General features: G+C 45.3%; 1 protein-coding gene across 10 annotated transcripts in view; it reads left to right on the plus strand.

Moving 5' to 3' along the window:
- The window catches only part of LOC140384430 (cadherin-related family member 5-like), a 172,999-nt gene that overhangs the window by 78,313 nt on the left and 74,140 nt on the right, over positions 1-20,546 (plus strand). For all 10 annotated transcript variants that reach the window (XM_072466121.1, XM_072466118.1, XM_072466120.1 and 7 more), the window contains exon 10: positions 1,021-1,227. In XM_072466121.1, the coding sequence (XP_072322222.1) occupies positions 1,021-1,227 (207 nt within the window). The remainder of the gene's footprint in view (positions 1-1,020; positions 1,228-20,546) is intronic.

A 20,546-nucleotide genomic window follows, 5' to 3' on the forward strand; every position in this document is an offset into this window, starting at 1 on the left:
ATTGTCTGTGTGGAGTTTGTACATTCTTCCCGTGTCTGCGTGGGTTTCCACCGGGTGCTCCCGTTTCCTCCTGCAGTCCAAAGATGTGCAGGTTAGGGAGATTGGCCATTCTAAATTGCCCCTTAGTGTCCAGAGATGTGCAGGTTAGGGGATAGGGCAGGGTGGACATGGGTCGAGTGCTTGTTTGAAGGGTCGATGCAGATTCGATGGGCTGAATGGCCTCCTTCTGCACTGTAAGGATTCGATAATTTGGTGGGCCCTATTCCCTCCACAAAGCCTTCCTTAATGGGAATGTAGATTGAAGGATTGGGCATATCTTTTTCTTGGGTAGTTAGGGATGGACAATAAATTCTGGCCGAACCAGTGATGCCCACATTGCCAAAAATGAAAATAAAGTCTCAATTGACTAAAAGGTGGAAAGTGCCAATCTCTATACCCAGTCCCTGTGCTTCATTCCTATTGTGCACTCGATGCAAAACTGTCCCTAATATCTCTATGAAATAATAGACATAGACAGCTGTGCTGGAGAGGGAAATAACACCTGGACTATTCAGCCAGATGTTTGTGATGCCTTCGGTATTAGGATTCAAATACTCCCTGCCTAAAAAGATTTACTTGAGAAAGAAGAAGAAAATAGGCAAATAAGCGGGTCAATTATTAGGGATAAATCCAGAAATCCCTTCTTCAACCTGTCTGATTGAAACTCATCCAGAAGATCACAAGTAACCTGGAGAATGTTATTAGTCCCAAGAGACCCCACTGACCCTAAGTGGCTCCACTGGCCCCCAGAGACCTCACTGACCCTGAGGGATTGCACTGACCCCAAGAGACAACGCTGGCATTGAGACACCCCCTTGATCCCAAGCCACCCACTGATCCAAAGAGATCCCATTGACCCTTAGATATTCCATTACTGATCCCAAGGGATTCCATTGACCTTCTGAAATCTCACTGACCCTGGCAGACTACAATATTGAGTGTGACTGCCTAAGATTATAATCACCTGATTTTATTCCACAGGCTTATCAGGAAAATGATCATTACAAATTCAGCACAACCACTGTTAGCCTCAAAGTTTTGAGAGTAAACCAGTGTCGACCGAAATTTACAAGGGAAATCTACAATGGAAATATACAAGAAAATTCAGAAGCCAAGAGCATTGTCATAGGACAAGGTACAACAACAAAACCGCTAGAAATTCAAGCTGAGGATTGTGACTTTCCTGATGTAAGTAAAATAAAGGATGGGGTTTGTTTGTGGAGCAACTGAAATTCTTTAGGCTGGATTCTCCGTTTCAGCGGCTAAGTGCCGGCTCAAACGGAGGATTCGCGGGCGTTTTATGATGCCAAAATCGATGCTGAACCCTCACCGATTCCGGGACTGGTGAGGGGCTAGCAGCGGCGCCAGGTGGAACTCCCAGTTCCCAAACTGAAAATGGCCAAAGAATGGCCAGGTTCCTGGCAGCACATGCGCAGGGTGACGATCTGAAGCGGACCCGACCCGCCATCCGCGAACCCACAGGCAACCCCCTGGCCATCCTCCACCATCGCCCAGCCCTCACGGATTGCACCTCCCCCAGACAGCGGCACGGATCCCGGCAGAGTGTGGCGGTGCTGGACACGTACGGTTCTGGTCGGTTCCTGACCGTTCAGACCACATGTCAACCGCACAGTCGGGAACTCGGACCATCGGGGGTGGAGCATCACAGGAGGGCCTGCCGATGACGCGTCAATGCCGTTGCAATGGCGTACGGCGCGTGACGTCATTACGCTGCTTCTGAGGGGTGGAGTATGGCACACCGGAGTCAAACCGGTGCCGGCCCCGATTTCGGAGTCGGAGTGGATTCTTCGCCTGATTGCCGATTATGATATCGGCGTAAGCCAATGGAGAATCCTGCCCTTTATGTAATTAATCAGCACAACCTAACACAGTGAGTCTCAGAAATACTGGCCATTCCTGTGATACCACACTCTGTCCATCAATATTCTCTCTGTTCATGAATACCCCCTCTCTGTTCATCAATACCCTCTCTGTTCATCAATACCCTCTCTGTTCATCAATACCCCCTCTCTGTTCATCAATACCCTCTCTGTTCATCAATACTCCCACTGTTCATCAATACCCGCTCTCTGTTCATCAATACCCTCTCTGTTCATTAATACTCTCTCTGTTCATCAATACCACCTTTCTGTTCACCAATAACCCCTCTCTGTTCATCAATACTCTCTGTTCATCAATACTGCCTCTCTGTTCATCTATACCCCCTCTCTGTTCATCAATACGCTCTCTGTTCATCAATACTCTCTCTGTTCATCAATACCGCCTCTCTGTTCATCAATACCCCCTCTCTGTTCATCAATACCCTCTCTGTTCATCAATACTCTCTGCTCATCAATATCCCCTTTCTGTTCAGCAATACCCCCTCTCTGTTCATCAATACCCTCTATGTTCATCAATACTCTCTCTGTTCATCAATACTCTCTGATCATCAATATCCCCTTTCTGTTCATCAATACCCCCTCTCTGTTCATCAATACCCTCTCTGTTCATCAATACCCTCTCTGTTCATCAATACCCCCTCTCTGTTCATCAATACCCTCTCTGTTCATCAATACTCCCACTGTTCATCAATACCCGCTCTCTGTTCATCAATACCCTCTCTGTTCATTAATACTCTCTCTGTTCATCAATACCACCTTTCTGTTCACCAATAACCCCTCTCTGTTCATCAATACTCTCTGTTCATCAATACTGCCTCTCTGTTCATCTATACCCCCTCTCTGTTCATCAATACGCTCTCTGTTCATCAATACTCTCTCTGTTCATCAATACCGCCTCTCTGTTCATCAATACCCCCTCTCTGTTCATCAATACCCTCTCTGTTCATCAATACTCTCTGCTCATCAATATCCCCTTTCTGTTCATCAATACCCCCTCTCTGTTCATCAATACCCTCTATGTTCATCAATACTCTCTCTGTTCATCAATACTCTCTGATCATCAATATCCCCTTTCTGTTCATCAATACCCCCTCTCTGTTCATCAATACCCTCTCTGTTCATCAATACCCTCTCTGTTCATCAATACCCTCTCTGTTCATCAATACCCTCTCTTTTCATCAATATTCTCTCTGTTCATGAATACCCCCTCTCTGTTCATCAATACTCTCTCTGTTCATCAATACCCTCTCTGTTCATCAATACCCTCTCTGTTCATCAATACCCTCTCTGTTCATCAATACCCTCTCTGTTCATCAATACCCCCTCTCTGTTCATCAATACCCCCTCTCTGTTCATCAATACCCCCTCTCTGTTCATCAATACCCCCTCTCTGTTCATCAATACCCCCTCTCTGTTCATCAATACCCCCTCTCTGTTCATCAATACCCCCTCTCTGTTCATCAATACTCTCTCTGTTCATCAATACCCCCTCTCTGTTCATCAATACTCTCTCTGTTCATCAATACTCTCTCTGTTCATCAATACTCTGTTCATCAATACTCTCTCTGTTCATCAATACTCTCTCTGTTCATCAGTACTCTCTGTTCATCAGTACCCCCTCTCTGTTCATCAATACCCCCTCTCTGTTCATCAATACCCCCTCTCTGTTCATCAATACCCCCTCTCTGTTCATCAATACCCTCTCTGTTCATTAATACTCTCTCTGTTCATCAATACCACCTTTCTGTTCACCAATAACCCCTCTCTGTTCATCAATACTCTCTGTTCATCAATACTGCCTCTCTGTTCATCTATACCCCCTCTCTGTTCATCAATACGCTCTCTGTTCATCAATACTCTCTCTGTTCATCAATACCGCCTCTCTGTTCATCAATACCCCCTCTCTGTTCATCAATACCCTCTCTGTTCATCAATACTCTCTGCTCATCAATATCCCCTTTCTGTTCAGCAATACCCCCTCTCTGTTCATCAATACCCTCTATGTTCATCAATACTCTCTCTGTTCATCAATACTCTCTGATCATCAATATCCCCTTTCTGTTCATCAATACCCCCTCTCTGTTCATCAATACCCTCTCTGTTCATCAATACCCTCTCTGTTCATCAATACCCTCTCTGTTCATCAATACCCTCTCTTTTCATCAATATTCTCTCTGTTCATGAATACCCCCTCTCTGTTCATCAATACTCTCTCTGTTCATCAATACCCTCTCTGTTCATCAATACCCTCTCTGTTCATCAATACCCTCTCTGTTCATCAATACCCTCTCTGTTCATCAATACCCCCTCTCTGTTCATCAATACCCCCTCTCTGTTCATCAATACCCCCTCTCTGTTCATCAATACCCCCTCTCTGTTCATCAATACCCCCTCTCTGTTCATCAATACCCCCTCTCTGTTCATCAATACCCCCTCTCTGTTCATCAATACTCTCTCTGTTCATCAATACCCCCTCTCTGTTCATCAATACTCTCTCTGTTCATCAATACTCTCTCTGTTCATCAATACTCTGTTCATCAATACTCTCTCTGTTCATCAATACTCTCTCTGTTCATCAGTACTCTCTGTTCATCAGTACCCCCTCTCTGTTCATCAATACCCCCTCTCTGTTCATCAATACCCCCTCTCTGTTCATCAATACCCCCTCTCTGTTCATCAATACCCCCTCTCTGTTCATCAATACCCCCTCTCTGTTCATCAATACCCCCTCTCTGTTCATCAATACCCCCTCTCTATTCATCAATACTCTCTCTGTTCATCAATACCCTCTCTGTTCATCAATACTCTCTCTCTTCATCAATACTCTCTCTGTTCATCAACACCCCCTCTCTTTCATTAATACTCTCTCTGTTCATCAATACCCCCTTTCTGTTCATCAATAACCCCTCTCTGTTCATCAATACTCTCTCTGTTCATCAATACTGCCTCTCTGTTCATCTATACCCCCTCTCTGTTCATCAATACGCTCTCTGTTCATCAATACTCTCTCTGTTCATCAATACTCTCTCTGTTCATCAATACTCTCTCTGTTCATCAATACCCCCTCTCTGTTCATCAATACCCCCTCTCTGTTCATCAATACCCTCTCTGTTCATCAATACTCTCTGCTCATCAATATCCCCTTTCTGTTCATCAATACCCCCTCTCTGTTCATCAATACCCCCTCTCTGTTCATCAATACCCTTTATGTTCATCAATACTCTCTCTGTTCATCAATACTCTCTGTTCATCAATATCCCCTTACTGTACATCAATATCCCGTCTCTGTTCATCAACACCACCTCTCGGACTTCCGGGTGCGGCGATGACCAGCTGAGTCGCACGTTTCGGCAGCTCCCGGTGAAACGGACTTTTGGGCTCTTGATAGGAGCCCCAACGGCAATTGTGACGGCTAAAAACACTGTGCGGTAAACCAGAAGGGAATCCCCCCTGGTTACGGATGAAAAAAGGAGGAGAAAGTGGCCGGATTGCGGTGGATCCTTTAGAACAGCGGCAAGGAAGGCAAGCAAAAACCAAGATGGCGTCGGAAGGTGGCAGTTTAACATGGGGCCCTGAACAACAAGAGTTCTTGAAATGCTGTGTGGAAGAGCTCAAAAAGGAAATGAAGAAAGAGCTGTTGGCCCCGATACTACAGGCAATCGAAGGGCTAAAGGAGGAACAAAAGACCCAGGAGCGGGAGCTTCGGGTCGTGAAGGCAAAGGCAGCCGAGAATGAGGACGACATACAGGGCCTGGTGGTGAAGACGGAGATGCATGAGGCACATCAGAAACGATGTGTGGAAAGGTTGGAGGCACTGGAGAACAACGCAAGGAGGAACAACCTGAGGATTCTTGGTCTTCCTGAAGGTGTGGAGGGAGCAGACGTCGGGGCATATGTGAGCACGATGCTGCACTCGTTAATGGGAGCGGAGGCCCCGGCGGGTCCGTTGGAGGTGGAGGGAGCATACCGAGTGATGGCGCGAGGGCCGAGAGCAGGAGAAATTCCCAGAGCCATAGTGGTGAGATTCCTCCGTTTTAAGGATAGAGAAATGGTCCTTAGATGGGCAAAGAAAACTCGGAGCAGTAAATGGGAGAACGTGGTGATCCGCGTTTATCAAGACTGGAGTGCGGAGGTGGCGAGAAGGAGGGCGAGCTTTAATCGGGCCAAGGCGGTGCTTCATAAAAAGAAGATAAAATTTGGAATGCTGCAACCGGCAAGACTGTGGGTCACATATCGAGGGAGGCACCACTACTTTGAGACGGCGGATGAAGCGTGGACTTTTATTGTGGAAGAAAAACTGGAATGAGCGGGTTATTAAAAAGAACGTTTGAACAAAGTGGTGGGGCGAATGTGGGGGGCAAAGAGGGAGGTTAAAAAGGGGGGAAAGAGGAGTTTTATGTACTAATCCTGCGATGTGGTAACTTTTCTCTCTTCCACAGGTGGTGATGGGGGGAGGAGGGGAGGTGGAGGAGATGGGGCGTTGGCCATTGGGGGCGGGGCCAAGGGAGAAGCGCGGGCTTGGTTCCCGCGCTATGATAATCATGGCGGGAATAGAGAAGCAGGAAGGAAGGGGCGTCGCACGGTGCGAGCCGAGATCACGGGGGGAAGCCGAGGTCGGCCAGAGTTTGCTGACTTCTGGGAGCAACATGGGGGGTGTAATTACGCTAGCGGGGGTTCTAGCGGGGGGGGATGGGAGGGGGGAATTACTGGGTTGCTGCTGCTGGGGAGAGGGGGGAGCTGGTATGGGAGGGGATGGGCGGGGGGGCGCCGCCTGGGGGAGATACAGCTGCGTGGGAACCGGGTGAGGAGCTGGAAAAAGGTGATGGCTAATCGACAAGGGGGGGGGGTGGTAGGAAGCCCCCCCAACCCGGCTGATCACGTGGAACGTGAGAGGGCTGAACGGGCCGATAAAGAGGGCACGGGTACTCGCACACCTTAAGAAACTTAAGGCAGATGTGGTTATGTTACAGGAAACGCACCTGAAACTGATAGACCAGGTTAGGCTACGCAAAGGATGGGTGGGGCAGGTGTTCCATTCGGGGCTAGATGCGAAAAACAGGGGGGTGGCTATATTAGTGGAGAAGCGGGTAATGTTCGAGGCAAAGACTATAGTGGCGGATAACGGGGGCAGATACGTGATGGTGAGTGGCAAACTACAGGGGGAGACGGTGGTTTTGGTAAACGTATATGCCCCGAACTGGGATGATGCCAATTTTATGAGGCGGATGCTAGGACGCATTCCGGACCTAGAGATGGGAAAGCTGATAATGGGGGGAGATTTTAATACGGTGTTGGAACCAGGGCTGGATAGGTCGAAGTCCAGGACTGGAAGGAGGCCGGCAGCAGCCAAGGTACTTAAAGATTTTATGGAGCAGATGGGAGGTGTAGACCCGTGGAGATTTAGCAGACCTAGGAGTAAGGAGTTCTCCTTTTTCTCCTATGTCCATAAAGTCTACTCGCGAATAGACTTTTTTGTGCTGGGAAGGGCGTTGATCCCGAAGGTGAGGGGAACGGAGTATACGGCTATAGCCATTTCGGATCACGCTCCACACTGGGTAGACTTGGAGATAGGGGAGGAAACAGGAGGGCGCCCACCCTGGAGAATGGACATGGGACTAATGGCAGATGAGGGTGTGTGTCTGAGGGTGAGGGGGTGCATTGAAAAGTACTTGGAACTCAATGATAATGGGGAGGTCCAGGTGGGAGTGGTCTGGGAGGCGTTGAAGGCGGTGGTTAGAGGGGAGCTGATATCAATAAGGGCACATAAAGGGAAGCAGGAGAGTAAGGAACGGGAGCGGTTGCTGCAAGAACTTTTGAGGGTGGACAGACAATATGCGGAAGCACCGGAGGAGGGACTGTACAGGGAAAGGCAAAGGCTACATGTAGAATTTGACTTGCTGACTACGGGTACTGCAGAGGCACAATGGAGGAAGGCACAGGGTGTACAGTACGAATATGGGGAGAAGGCGAGCAGGTTGCTGGCACACCAATTGAGGAAAAGGGGAGCAGCGAGGGAAATAGGGGGAGTGAGGGATGAGGAAGGAGAGATGGAGTGGGGAGCAGAGAGAGTGAATGGAGTGGTCAAGACATTTTATAAAAAATTATATGAAGCTCAACCCCCGGATGGGAGGGAGAGAAGATGGGCTTCTTGGATCGGCTGGAATTTCCCAAGGTGGAAGAGCAGGAAAGGGTGGGACTGGGAGCACAGATCGAGGTAGAAGAAGTGGTGAAAGGAATTAGGAGCATGCAGGCAGGAAAGGCCCCGGGACCGGATGGATTCCCAGTCGAATTCTATAGAAAATATGTGGACTTGCTCGCCCCGGTATTGACGAGGACCTTTAATGAGGCAAAGGGAAGGGGACAACTGCCCCCGACTATGTCTGAAGCAACGATATCGCTTCTCTTAAAGAAGCAAAAGGACCCCCTATAATGCGGGTCCTATAGACCTATTTCCCTCCTAAATGTAGATGCCAAGATCCTGGCCAAGGTAATGGCAATGAGAATAGAGGAATGTGTCCCGGGGGTGGTCCACGAGGACCAAACTGGGTTTGTGAAGGGGAGACAGCTGAACACGAATATACGGAGGCTGTTAGGGGTAATGATGATGGCCCCACCAGAGGGGGAAACGGAGATAGTAGTGGCGATGGATGCCGAGAAAGCATTTGATAGAGTGGAGTGGGATTATGTGTGGGAGGTGTTGAGGAGATTCGGTTTTGGAGAGGGGTATGTTAGATGGGTGCAGCTGTTGTATAGGGCCCCGATGGTGAGCGTGGTCGCGAATGGACGGGGATCTGCATATTTGCGGCTCCATAGATGGACAAGGCAGGGATGCCCTCTGTCCCCATTATTGTTTGCACTGGCGATTGAGCCCCTGGCGATAGCGTTGAGGGGTTCCAAGAAGCGGAGGGGAGTACTTAGAGGAGGAGAAGAACACCGGGTATCTTTGTATGCGAACGATTTGCTACTATACGTGGCAGACCCGGCAGAGGGGATGCCAGAAATAATGCGGATACTTGGGGAGTTTGGGGATTTTTCAGGGTATAAATTGAACATGGAGAAAAGTGAGTTGTTTGTGGTGCATCCAGGGGAGCAGAGTAGAGAAATAGAGGACCTACCGTTGAGGAAGGTAACAGGGGACTTTCGTTACCTGGGGATCCAGATAGCCAAGAATTGGGGCACATTGCATAGGTTAAATTTAACGCGGTTGGTGGAACAAATGGAGGAGGATTTTAAGAGATGGGATATGGTATCCCTGTCACGGGCAGGGAGGGTGCAGGCGGTTAAGATGGTGGTCCTCCCGAGATTCCTCTTTGTGTTTCAGTGCCTCCCGGTGGTGATCACGAAGGCTTTTTTTAAAAGGATTGAAAAGAGCATCATGGGTTTTGTGTGGGCCGGGAAGACCCCGAGAGTGAGGAAGGGATTCTTACAGCGTAGCAGGGATGTGGGGGGGGCTGGCACTACCGAGCCTAAGTGAGTATTATTGGGCCGCTAATATTTCAATGGTGAGTAAGTGGATGGGAGAGGAGGAGGGAGCGGCGTGGAAGAGATTAGAGAGGGAGTCCTGTAGGGGGACTAGCCTACAGGCTATGGTGACAGCCCCATTGCCGTTCTCACCGAGGAACTACACCACAAGGTGGTGGCTACACTGAAGATTTGGGGACAGTGGAGACGGCATAGGGGAAAGACTGGAGCCTTGGGGGGGGTCCCCGATAAGAAACAACCATAGGTTTGCCCCGGGGGGAATGGATGGGGGATATGGAATGTGGCAAAGAGCAGGAATAACGCAACTGAAAGATCTGTTTGTAGATGGGAAGTTCGCGAGTCTGGGAGCGCTGACCGAGAAATATGGGTTGCCCCAAGGGAATGCATTCAGGTAGATGCAACTGAGGGCTTTTGCGAGGAAACAGGTGAGGGAATTCCCACAGCTCCCAACACAAGAGGTGCAGGACAGAGTGATCTCAAAGATACGGGTGGGTGATGGTAAGGTGTCAGATATATATAGGGAAATGAGGGACGAAGGGGAGACTACGGTAGATGAACTAAAAGGGAAATGGGAAGAAGAGCTGGGGGAGGAGATCGAGGAGGGGCTGTGGGCAGATGCCCTAAGCAGGGTAAACACGTCGTCCTCGTGTGCCAGGCTAAGCCTGATTCAGTTTAAGGTATTACACAGGGCGCATATGACTGGAGCACGGCTCAGTAAATTTTTTGGGGTGGAGGATAGGTGTGCGAGGTGCTCGAGAAGCCCAGCGAATCATACCCATATGTTTTGGTCATGCCCGGCACTACAGGGGTTTTGGATGGGGGTGACAAAGGTGCTTTCAAAAGTAGTGGGGGTCCGGGTCGAACCAAGCTGGGGGTTGGCTATATTTGGGGTTGCACAAGAGCCGGGAGTGCAGGAGGCGAGAGAGGCCGATGTTTTGGCCTTTGCGTCCCTAGTAGCCCGGCGCAGGATATTGTTAATGTGGAAAGAAGCCAAGCCCCCGGGGGTGGAGACCTGGATAAATGACATGGCAGGGTTTATAAAGCTAGAGCGGATTAAATTCGTTCTAAGGGGGTCGGCTCAAGGGTTCACCAGGCGGTGGCAACCGTTCGTCGAATACCTCGCAGAAAGATAGATGGAATGGAAAAAAGAAGGCAGCAGCAGCAGCCCAGGATCCGGGAAAGGGGGAGGGGGTGGAGGGGGGAGGAGGAACCAGAAGGATTCTCAGGGTTGTAAATATATACTGTATAATATGTATAGGTCGTTGCGACAGATAATTATATATTGGACTGTTAAATTATATTTTTGGAGAGTGTTACTTGTGATAAGGCAGTTGCCAATTAGGGTTAGTTTTCATTTTTGTTATTTATTATTTATTCATTTTTTGTTTATAAAATAGGTCATTGTTATTTGTGTTGTTATAATGTTGTGTAAAGGATGCACAATGTACTGTGTTGGTTGACCAAAAATTTTCAATAAAATATTTATTTAAAAAAAAAATCAATACCACCTCTCTGTTCATCAATACCCTCTCAGTTCATCAATACCCTCTCTGTTCATCAATACCACCTCTCTGTTCATCAATGCGTTCTCTGTTCATCAACACTCTCTCTGTTCATCAATACCCCCTCTCTGTTCATTAATACTCCCTCTCTGTTCATCAATACCCCCTCTCTGTTCATCAATACCCCCTCTCTTTCATTAATACTCTCTCTGTTCATCAATACCCCCTCTCTGTTCATCAATACCCTCTCTGTTCATCAACACCCCTTCTCTTTCATTAAAACTCTCTCTGTTCATCAATACCCTCTTTCTGTTCATCAATACTCTCTCTGTTCATCAATACCGCCTCTCTGTTCATCAATACCCTCTCTGTGCATCAATACCCTCTCTGTGCATCAATACCCTCTCTGTTCATCAATTACCCCTCTCTGTTCATCAATTACCCCTCTCTGTTCAGCAATACCCCCTCTCTGTTCATCAATACCCCCTCGCTGTTCATTAATACTCCCTCTCTGTTCATCAATACCCCCTCTCTTTCATTAATACTCTCTCTGTTCATCAATACCCCCTCTCTGTTCATCAATACCCTCTCTGTTCATCAATTACCCCTCTCTGTTCAGCAATACCCCCTCTCTGTTCATCAATACCCCCTCTCTGTTCATTAATACTCCCTCTCTGTTCATCAATACCCCCTCTCTGTTCATCAATACCCCCTCTCTTTCATTAATACTCTCTCTGTTCATCAATACCCCCTCTCTGTTCATCAATACCCTCTCTGTTCATCAGCACCCCTTCTCTTTCATTAATACTCTCTCTGTTCATGAATACCCCCTCTCTGTTCATGAATACCCCCTCTCTGTTCATCAATACCCTCTCTGTTCATCAATACCCTCTCTGTTCATCAATACCCTCTCTGTTCATCAATACCCTCTCAGTTCATCAATACCCCCTCTCAGTTCATCAATACCCCCTCTCTGTTCTTCAATACCCTCTCTCTGTTCATCAATACCCTCTCTCTGTTCATCAATACCAACACTCTGTTCATCAATACACTCTCTGTTCATCAATACTCTCTGCTCATCAATATCCCCTTTGTGTTCATCAATACCCTCTCTATTTTCATCAATACCCCCTCTCTGTTCATCAATGGCCTCTCTGTTCATCAATATCCCCTTTCTGTTCATCAATACCCCCTCTGTGTTCATCAATACCCTCTCTCTGTTCATCAATAACACCTCTCTGTTCATCAATACCCTCTATGTTCATCAATACTCTCTGCTCATCAATATCTCCTTTCTGTTCATCAATACCCCCTCTCTGTTCATCAATACCCCCTCTCTGTTCATCAATACCCCCTCTCTGTTCATCAATACCCCCTCTCTGTTCATCAATACCCCCTCTCTGTTCATCAATACCCCCTCTCTGTTCATCAATACCCCCTCTCTGTTCATCAATACCCCCTCTCTGTTCATCAATACCCCCTCTCTGTTCATCAATACCCCCTCTCTGTTCATCAATACCCCCTCTCTGTTCATCAATACCCCCCCTCTGTTCATCAATACCCCCTCTCTGTTCATCAATACCCCCTCTCTGTTCATCAATACCCCCTCTCTGTTCATCAATACCCCCTCTCTGTTCATCAATACCCTTTCTGTTCATCAATACCCTTTCTGTTCATCAATACTCTCTCTGTTCATCAATACCCCCTCTCTGTTCATCAATACACTCTCTGTGCATCAATATCTCCTCTCTATTCATCAATACTCTCTCTATTCATCAATACTCTCTCTATTCATCAATACTCTCTCTATTCATCAATACTCTCACTATTCATCAATACTCTCTCTGTTCATCAATACTCTCTCTGTTCATCAATACTCCCTCTCTGTTCATCAATACTCCCTCTGTTCATCAATACTCTCTCTGTTCATCACTACCCTCACTGATCATCAATACCCCCTCTGTTCATCAATAGTCTCTCTGTCCATCAATACTCTCTCTGTTCATCAATATACTCTCTCTGATCATCAATATCCCCTCTCTATTCATTAATATGCCCTCTTTATTCAACAATACTCTCTCTGTTCATCAATACCCACTCTGTTTATCAATACCCCTCTCTGTTCATCAATACCCTCCCTGTTCATCAATACCCCCTCTCTGTTCATCAATACCACCTCTCTGTTCATCAATTCCCCCTCTCTGTTCATCAATACTCTCCCTGTTCATCAATACCCCCTCTCTGTTCATCAATACCCGCTCTCTGTTCATGAATACTCTCTCTGTTCATCAATACTCTCACTGTCCATCAATACTCTCTCTGTTCATCAATCCCCTCTCTGGTCATCAATACCCCCTCTCTGTTCATGAATACTCTATCTGTTCATCAATACCCCCTCACTGTTCATAAATACTCTCACTGTTCATCAATACCCCCTCTCTGTTCATCAATACCCCCTCTCTGTTCATCAATACCCCCTCTCTGTTCATCAATACCCCCTCTCTGTTCATCAATACCCCCTCTCTGTTCATCAATACCCCCTCTCTGTTCATCAATACCCCCTCTCTGTTCATCAATACCCTCTGTTCATCAATACTCTCTCTGTTCATCAATACCCCCTTTCTGTTCATCAATACCCCCTCTCTGTTCATCAATACTCTCACTGTTCATCAATACCCCCTCTCTGTTCATCAATACTCTCACTGTTCATCATCCCCCTCTCTGGTCATCAATACCCCCTCTCTGTTCATGAATACTCTCTCTGTTCATCAATTCCCTCTCTGTTCATCAATACTCTCACTGTTCATCAATGCTCTCACTGTTCATCAATGCTCTCACTGTTCATCAGTACTCTCTGTTCATCAATACCCTCTCTGTTCATCAATACTCTCTCTGTCCATCAATACTCTCTCTGTCCATCAATATACTCTCTCTGTTCATCAATATCCCCTCTCTATTCATTAATATGCCCTCTTTATTCAACAATACTCTCTCTGTTCATCAATACCGACTCTGTTTATCAATACCCCTCTCTGTTCATCAATACCCTCCCTGTTCATCAATACCCTCCCTGTTCATCAATACCCCCTCTCTGTTCATCAATACCCCCTCTCTGTTCATCAATACCCCCTCTCTGTTCATCAATACCCCCTCTCTGTTCATCAATACTCTCCCTGTTCATCAATACCCCTTCTCTGTTTATCAATACCCGCTCTCTGTTCATCAATACCCCCTCTCTGTTCATGAATACTCTCACTGTTCATAAATACTCTCACTGTTCATCAATACCCACTCTCTGTTCATCAATACCCCCTCTCTGTTCATCAATACCCCCTCTCTGTTCATCAATACCCCCTCTCTGTTCATCAATACCCTCTGTTCATCAATACTCTCTCTTCATCAATACCCCCTTTCTGTTCATCAATACCCCCTCTCTGTTCATCAATACTCTCACTGTTCATCAATACCCCCTCTCTGTTCATCAATACTCTCACTGTTCATCAATACTCTCTCTGTTCATCATCTCCCTCTCTGGTCATCAATACCCCCTCTCTGTTCATGAATACTCTCTCTGTTCATCAATTCCCTCTCTGTTCATCAATACTCTCACTGTTCATCAATGCTCTCACTGTTCATCAGTACTCTGTTCATCAATACTTTCTGTTCATCAATACTCTCACTGTTCATCAATATTCTCACTGTTCAACAGAACTCTCCGTTCATCAATACCCTTTCTGTTCATCAATACTCTCTGTTCATCAATACTCTCACTGTTCATCAATCTCCTCTCTGTTCATCAATACTCTCTCTGTTCATGAATACCTTCTCTGTTCATTAATACCCCCTCTCTGTTCATCAATACGCTCTCTGTTCATCAATACCCTCTCTGTTCATCAATACCCCCTCTCTGTTCATCAATACGCCCTCTCTGTCCATCAATACCCCCTCTCTGTTCATCAATTCCCCCCGTCTGTTCATCAATACCTCCCTCTGTTCATCAATACCCTCTCTGTTCATCAATACCCCCTCTCTGTTCATCAATACTCTCACTGTTCATCAATACTCACACTGTTCATCAATACCCCCTCTCTGTTCATCAATACCCTCTCTGTTCATCAATAGTCTCACTGTTCAGCAATACCCTCTCTCTGTTCATCAATACTCTCTCTGTTCAACAATACTCTCTCTGTTCATCAATACTCTCTCTGTTCATCAATACTCTCTCTGTTCATCAATACCCCCTCTCTGTTCATCAATGCCCCCTCTCTGTTCATCAATGCCCCCTCTCTGTTCATCAATGCCCCCTCTCTGTTCATCAATACTCTCACTGTTTATCAATACTCTCACTGTTCATCAATACCCCCTCTCTGTTCATCAATACCCCCTCTCTGTTCATGAATACTCTCTCTGTTCATCAATTCCCTCTCTGTTCATCAATACTCTCTCTGTTCATGAATACTCTCTCTGTTCATGAATACTCTCTCTGTTCATCAGTACTCTCTGTTCATCAATACTCTTACTGTTCATCAATACTCTCACTGTACTTCAATATTCTCACTGTTCATCAGTACTCTCACTGTTCATCAATATTCTCCCTGTTCAACAGAACTCTCTGTTCATCAATACCCTCTCTGTTCTTCAATCCCCTCTCTGTTCATCAATACTCTCTGTTCATCAATACTCCCACTGTTCATCAGTACTCTCTGTTCATCAATACCCTCTCTGTTCATCAATACTCTCTCTGTTCATCAATACCCCCTCTCTGTTCATCAATACTCTCTCTGTTCATCAATACGCTCTCTGTTCATCAATACCCCCTCTCTGTTCATCAACACTCTCACTGTACATCAAATCTCTCTCTGTTCATCAATCCCCTCTCTGTTCATCAATACTCTCACTGTTCATCAGTACTCTCTGTTCATCAATACTCTTACTGTTCACCAATACTCTCTGTTCATCAATACTCTCACTGTTCATCCATATTCTCACTGTTCATCAGTACTCTCTGTTCATCAATACCCTCTCTGTTCATCAATACTCTCTCTGTTCATCAATACCCTCTCTGTTCATCAATACTCTCTCTGTTCATCAATACCCTCTCTGTTCATCAATACTCTCTCTGTTCATCAAAACTCTCACTGTTCATCAATACCACCTCTCTGTTCATCAATACCCTCTCTCTGTTCACCAATGCTCTCACTGTTCATCAATACCCTCTCTGTTCATCAATACTCTCTGTTCATCAATACTCTCACTGTTCATCAATATTCTCACTGTTCAACAGAACTCTCTGTTCATCAATACCCTTTCTGTTCATCAATACTCTCTGTTCACCAATACTCTCACTGTTCATCAATCTCCTCTCTGTTCATCAATACTCTCTCTGTTCATGAATACCTTCTCTGTTCATCAATACCCCCTCTCTGTTCATCAATACGCTCTCTGTTCATCAATACCCTCTCTGTTCATCAATACCCCCTCTCTGTTCATCAATACGCCCTCTCTGTTCATCAATACCCCTTCTCTGTTCATCAATTCCGACTGTCTGTTCATCAATACCTCCCTCTGTTCATCAATACCCTCTCTGTTCATCAATACCCCCTCTCTGTTCATCAATACCCCCTCTCTGTTCATCAATACCCTCTCTGTTCATCAATACTCTCTCTGTTCATCAAAACTCTCACTGTTCATCAATACTCTCTCTGTTCATCAATCCCCTCTCTGCTCATCAATACCACCTCTCTGTTCATCAATACCCTCTCTCTGTTCACCAATGCTCTCACTGTTCATCAATACCCTCTCTGTTCATCAATACTCTCTGTTCATCAATACTCTCACTGTTCATCAATATTCTCATTGTTCAACAGAACTCTCTGTTCATCAATACCCTTTCTGTTCATCAATACTCTCTGTTCATCAATACTCTCACTGTTCATCAATCTCCTCTCTGTTCATCAATACTCTCTCTGTTCATGAATACCTTCTCTGTTCATTAATACCCCCTCTCTGTTCATCAATACGCTCTCTGTTCATCAATACCCTCTCTGTTCATCAATACCCCCTCTCTGTTCATCAATACGCCCTCTCTGTTCATCAATACCCCCTCTCTGTTCATCAATTCCCCCCGTCTGTTCATCAATACCTCCCTCTGTTCATCAATACCCTCTCTGTTCATCAATACCCCCTCTCTGTTCATCAATACTCTCACTGTTCATCAATACTCACACTGTTCATCAATAACCCCTCTCTGTTCATCAATACCCTCTCTGTTCATCAATAGTCTCACTGTTCAGCAATACCCTCTCTCTGTTCATCAATACTCTCTCTGTTCAACAATACTCTCTCTGTTCATCAATACTCTCTCTGTTCATCAATACTCTCTCTGTTCATCAATACTCTCTCTGTTCATCAATACCCCCTCTCTGTTCATCAATGCCCCCTCTCTGTTCATCAATGCCCCCTCTCTGTTCATCAATGCCCCCTCTCTGTTCATCAATGCCCCCTCTCTGTTCATCAATACTCTCACTGTTGATCAATACTCTCACTGTTCATCAATACCCCCTCTCTGTTCATCAATACCCCCTCTCTGTTCATGAATACTCTCTCTGTTCATCAATTCCCTCTCTGTTCATCAATACTCTCTCTGTTCATGAATACTCTCTCTGTTCATGAATACTCTCTCTGTTCATCAGTACTCTCTGTTCATCAATACTCTTACTGTTCATCAATACTCTCACTGTACTTCAATATTCTCACTGTTCATCAGTACTCTCACTGTTCATCAATATTCTCACTTTTCAACAGAACTCTCTGTTCATCAATACCCTCTCTTTTCATCAATACCCTCTCTGTTCTTCAATCCCCTCTCTGTTCATCAATACTCTCTGTTCATCAATACTCTCTGTTCATCAATACTCCCACTGTTCATCAGTACTCTCTGTTCATCAATACCCTCTCTGTTCATCAATACTCTCTCTGTTCATCAATACCCCCTCTCTGTTCATCAATACTCTCTCTGTTCATCAATACGCTCTCTGTTCATCAATACCCCCTCTCTGTTCATCAACACTCTCACTGTACATCAAATCTCTCTCTGTTCATCAATCCCCTCTCTGTTTATCAATACTCTCACTGTTCATCAGTACTCTCTGTTCATCAATACTCTTACTGTTCACCAATACTCTCTGTTCATCAATACTCTCACTGTTCATCCATATTCTCACTGTTCATCAGTACTCTCTGTTCATCAATACCCTCTCTGTTCTTCAATACTCTCTCTGTTCATCAATACCCTCTCTGTTCATCAATACTCTCTCTGTTCATCAATACCCTCTCTGTTCATCAATACTCTCTCTGTTCATCAAAACTCTCACTGTTCATCAATACCACCTCTCTGTTCATCAATACCCTCTCTCTGTTCACCAATGCTCTCACTGTTCATCAATACCCTCTCTGTTCATCAATACTCTCTGTTCACCAATACTCTCACTGTTCATCAATATTCTCACTGTTCAACAGAACTCTCTGTTCATCAATACCCTTTCTGTTCATCAATACTCTCTGTTCACCAATACTCTCACTGTTCATCAATCTCCTCTCTGTTCATCAATACTCTCTCTGTTCATGAATACCTTCTCTGTTCATCAATACCCCCTCTCTGTTCATCAATACGCTCTCTGTTCATCAATACCCTCTCTGTTCATCAATACCCCCTCTCTGTTCATCAATACGCCCTCTCTGTTCATCAATACCCCCTCTCTGTTCATCAATTCCCCCTGTCTGTTCATCAATACCTCCCTCTGTTCATCAATACCCTCTCTGTTCATCAATACCCCCTCTCTGTTCATCAATACCCCCTCTCTGTTCATCAATACTCTCTCTGTTCATCAAAACTCTCACTGTTCATCAATACTCTCTCTGTTCATCAATCCCCTCTCTGCTCATCAATACCACCTCTCTGTTCATCAATACCCTCTCTCTGTTCACCAATGCTCCCTCTCTGTTCATCAATGCCCCCTCTCTGTTCATCAATGCCCCCTCTCTGTTCATCAATACTCTCACTGTTTATCAATACTCTCACTGTTCATCAATACCCCCTCTCTGTTCATCAATACCCCCTCTCTGTTCATGAATACTCTCTCTGTTCATCAATACCCTCTCTGTTCATCAATACTCTCTCTGTTCATGAATACTCTCTCTGTTCATGAATACTCTCTCTGTTCATCAGTACTCTCTGTTCATCAATACTCTTACTGTTCATCAATACTCTCACTGTACTTCAATATTCTCACTGTTTATCAGTACTCTCACTGTTCATCAATATTCTCACTGTTCATCAGTACTCTCTGTTCATCAATACCCTCTCTTTTCATCAATACTCTCACTGTTCATCAATATTCTCACTGTTCATCAGTACTCTCTGTTCATCAATACCGTCTCTGTTCATCAATACTCTCTCTGTTCATCAATCCCCTCTCTGTTCATCAATACTCTCTCTGTTCATGAATACCTTCTCTGTTCATCAATACCCCCTCTCTGTTCATCAATACCCCCTCTCTGTTCATCAATACCCCCTCTCTGTTCATCAATACTCTAACTGTTCATCAATACTCTCTCTGTTCATCAATACTCTCTCTGTTCATCAATCCCCTCTCTGTTCATCAATACTCTCTCTGTTCATGAATACCTTCTCTGTTCATCAATACCCCCTCTCTGTTCATCAATACTCTCACTGTTCATCAATACCCTCTCTGTTCATCAATACCCTCTCTGTTCATCAATACCCTCTCTGTTCATCAATACTCTCTCTGTTCATCAATACTCTCTCTGTTCATCAATACTCTCTCTGTTCATCAATACTCTCTCTGTTCATCAATACTCTCTGTTCATCAATACTCTCACTGTTCATCAGTACTCTCTGTTCATCAATATCCTCTCTGTTCATCAATACTCTCTCTGTTCATCAATACTCTCTCTGTTCATCGATTCCCTCTCTGTTCATCAATACTCTCTCTGTTCATGAATACCTTCTCTGTTCATCAATACCTCCACTCTGTTCATCAATTCCCCCTCTCTGTTCATCAATATCCCCTCTCTGTTCATCAATACTCTCTGTTCATCAATACCCCCTCTCTTTTCATCAATACTGTCTCTTTTCATCAAGACGCTCTCTGTTCATCAATACCCCCTTTCTGTTCATCACTACCCTCACTGTTCATCAATACCCCCTTTCTGTTCATCACTACCCTCACTGTTCATCAATACCCTCTCTGTTCATCAATACCCGCTCTCTGTTCATGAATACTCTCTCTGTTCGTCAATCCCCTCTCTGGTCATCAATACCCCCTGTCTTCATTAATATTCTCTCTGTTCATCAATAACCTCTCTGTTCATCAATACTCTCTCTGTTCATCAATACCCGCTCTCTGTTCATCAATTCCCGCTCTCTGTTCATGAATACTCTCTCTGTTCATGAATACTCTCTCTGTTGATCAATTCCCTCTCTGTTAATCAATGCTCTTACTGTTCATCAATACTCTCTGGTCATCAATATCCTCTCTGTTCATCAATCCTCTCTCTGTTCATCAATCCCCTCTCTGTTCATCAATACCCCCTCTCTGTT

The sequence above is a fragment of the Scyliorhinus torazame genome, chromosome 10 (genome assembly GCF_047496885.1).
Source record: "Scyliorhinus torazame isolate Kashiwa2021f chromosome 10, sScyTor2.1, whole genome shotgun sequence".
Lineage (NCBI taxonomy): Eukaryota > Metazoa > Chordata > Chondrichthyes > Carcharhiniformes > Scyliorhinidae > Scyliorhinus > Scyliorhinus torazame.